The sequence below is a fragment of the Octopus bimaculoides genome, chromosome 12 (assembly GCF_001194135.2).
Source record: "Octopus bimaculoides isolate UCB-OBI-ISO-001 chromosome 12, ASM119413v2, whole genome shotgun sequence".
Lineage (NCBI taxonomy): Eukaryota > Metazoa > Mollusca > Cephalopoda > Octopoda > Octopodidae > Octopus > Octopus bimaculoides.
This window is the reverse complement of record NC_068992.1, coordinates 28,088,615-28,091,037: the sequence shown is the minus strand read 5'-3', so window position 1 is coordinate 28,091,037 and position 2,423 is coordinate 28,088,615. Positions and strand designations below refer to the sequence as shown.

The following is a 2,423-nucleotide window of genomic DNA, read 5'->3' as shown; positions in this document are numbered from 1 at the left end:
ACACACACCGTCCCTCTCTTGTCTGCTTTACCACGTGAAGTATATCATGGAATTAATTGCTGTCGTTGCCTAACCAAACAATCCATCTAACACGAACTGACCAATGGAAGTCTGAATATTCTCATCTAGAAGCCGCTATATTTTTTAGTTTTTAAAAATTCCCTTCATTCTGATCTCGCACAGCTGAGGATGTGGACGCGTTGTTGTTGTCGTTGTTGTTGTTGTTGTCGTTGTTGTTGTTGTTGTCGTTGTTGTTGTTGTTGCGACCAATGTTTTTTTATTAAGCCCCGGCTTGACCAATATTCTTTCTGAGAGGAATTAAGCTGGAATAAACTGCACAGAAACCGGTTGTGTGCTTGCATGTGTATATATGTGTGTGTGACTCTGTGTATGTTTGTGTGTGTATGCATTCATGTGTGTGTATGAGCGTGCGCGCATGCATGTTTTTATTGTATCCTTTTATGTCCTATCATTTCTCAGTTCAAGAAATATGGAAACAAACAGAATAAATTTCCATTGAAGCAAGTATTTGTGCTACAGCATGGACACTTTTCAATGAATGAAACCAATAAAAGAATGAAAGAATAGAAAAGGGCATGATGTCATAGATTCTAAGGAAAATAATTACTCTCACCTAAATTTCTTTTCAGTGAATCTGAAATAATATAATTTTAGAAATAGAAAAAAATATCACTCTCCATTTTTTCGCTATAAATTCTGAATTTTTCTTGCAGCCAAAGAAGGAAAATTATCTCAGATTGTTTAAATTCAAAAGCGAATTAAAGAAAAGTCAAAATGTTACAAACTATGAGTGAAATTCTTTTAAAACAAAACTTCAACCGAAATATATAGTAGTTGTTTTGATAACATGTTTCTACGAGTTAATTACGATGTTATATTACTTCTAACATATGTATTTTTTTCTCTTTCAGGTACATTGGAATTATTCACCCGTTTGAAGCACATATTGTGTGTAACCGGAGACGTATCATCTGTGTGATATGCATAGTGTGGTTCATATCTTTGGTGACGGGTTTACCACCGCTTCTCTTCAATACGGTGATGCATGACAAGTCAAAGGATTCAGTTGGTTTCTGTCGCATGCGATTTCCAACAAATTCCTTTCTTTATTTCATGATTTATAAATTTGGAGAGTTTTTCTTGTATTATTTCGCTCCCTTACTTTTACAAATGGTTCTTTATTGTATCATTACAAAACAATTGTTTCTTGGTAGTGAACATCTACACAGGCCTGTTGTAATGACTTGGACGGAAACCGGAAGTCGAACCGAGCGCTCTTCTGATGCACTTCAAGCGCGAAAGGGAGTTGTGAAAATGCTTATCATAAGTGTATTGGTCTATTTTATCAGTTACTCACCCATCGAGATTATGCTGTTCTATAAAATGATATCGCCTCATGCGTTCAAAGACCACTGGTCTTACCACGTAATTGCCATTGTTATCGCTTATGTCAATTCGTCCGCTAACCCGATACTCTACAGCATCTTCAGCCAGAATTTCCGTCGACGTTTCAATGCCATACTATGCGGCCATGAAGAGAAAAACCGACACATGACAGCTACCTCAACAAATTCCCGCATGTGGCGCCTCACAAGTCTCAGGTCAGCTACAACAGAAGTGTGACGGACAGTTCTCGTCCTTGTTATTGTACATTCTAATTTTTGATTCCTTAAATGTATTTTCATTTCATTTTGGGGTTATTCTTTTTTATTTAATTTAACGAATACCTAGCTTTGTAGGGTGTGTGTGTGCGTGAGAGATAGACAGACACTCAGACAGACAGACAGAGAAACAGAAACAGAGAGATTTGTTTCATATTTATATGATAGCTCAGTGGTTAGAGCGTGGGGCTCACAATCATGAGGTAGTAAGTTCGATTCCCGGACCGGGTTGTGTTCTGTTTTCTTGAGCAAGACACTTCATTTCACACTGCTCCAGTTCACTCAGCTGCAGGAATGAATTGCGACGTCACAGGTGCCAAGCTGTATCAGCCTCTGTCTTTCTCTTGGATAACGTCGGTGGCGTGAAGAGGGGAAGCTGGTATACATAGGCGACTACCGGACTTGTGCCTCGAAGGGTAACTTTCTAGGTGCAATCCCATGGTCATTCATGACCGAAGGAGATCTTTTATATGACTTAGTCAAGAGGAGGGAAAAAAAGCAAATGAAATTTTTCACGGGATGGAGCGCTCCGATAATGGTAGATCGTAGTTCGATCTTCAGACAAAAGAACGAGTATGGGTTATTGCCAAAGAGAAAATTCTGCAAAAAGCTTTCGGTAGCCGGCTCATCGTTTTTAAACGGATTATGGATTTAGTCTACAACTCAATTATAGAAGTCTCGTCTAACAAATTTCACTCACAAGCATTTTTGGTCAAGCTGAAAGTATGAAAGAATATGTAG

The 2,423-nt window shown here is 38.4% G+C and overlaps 1 protein-coding gene across 1 annotated transcript in view; it reads left to right on the top strand.

Moving 5' to 3' along the window:
• The window catches only part of LOC106882017 (neuropeptide receptor 15), a 266,772-nt gene extending 264,355 nt beyond the window's left edge, over positions 1-2,417 (top strand). Inside the window, exon 2 of the mRNA XM_052972120.1 lies at positions 933-2,417. Coding sequence (XP_052828080.1) covers positions 933-1,644 — 712 coding nt within the window. The 3' untranslated portion in view covers positions 1,645-2,417. The remainder of the gene's footprint in view (positions 1-932) is intronic.
• The last annotated feature ends 6 nt before the right edge of the window (positions 2,418-2,423 follow it).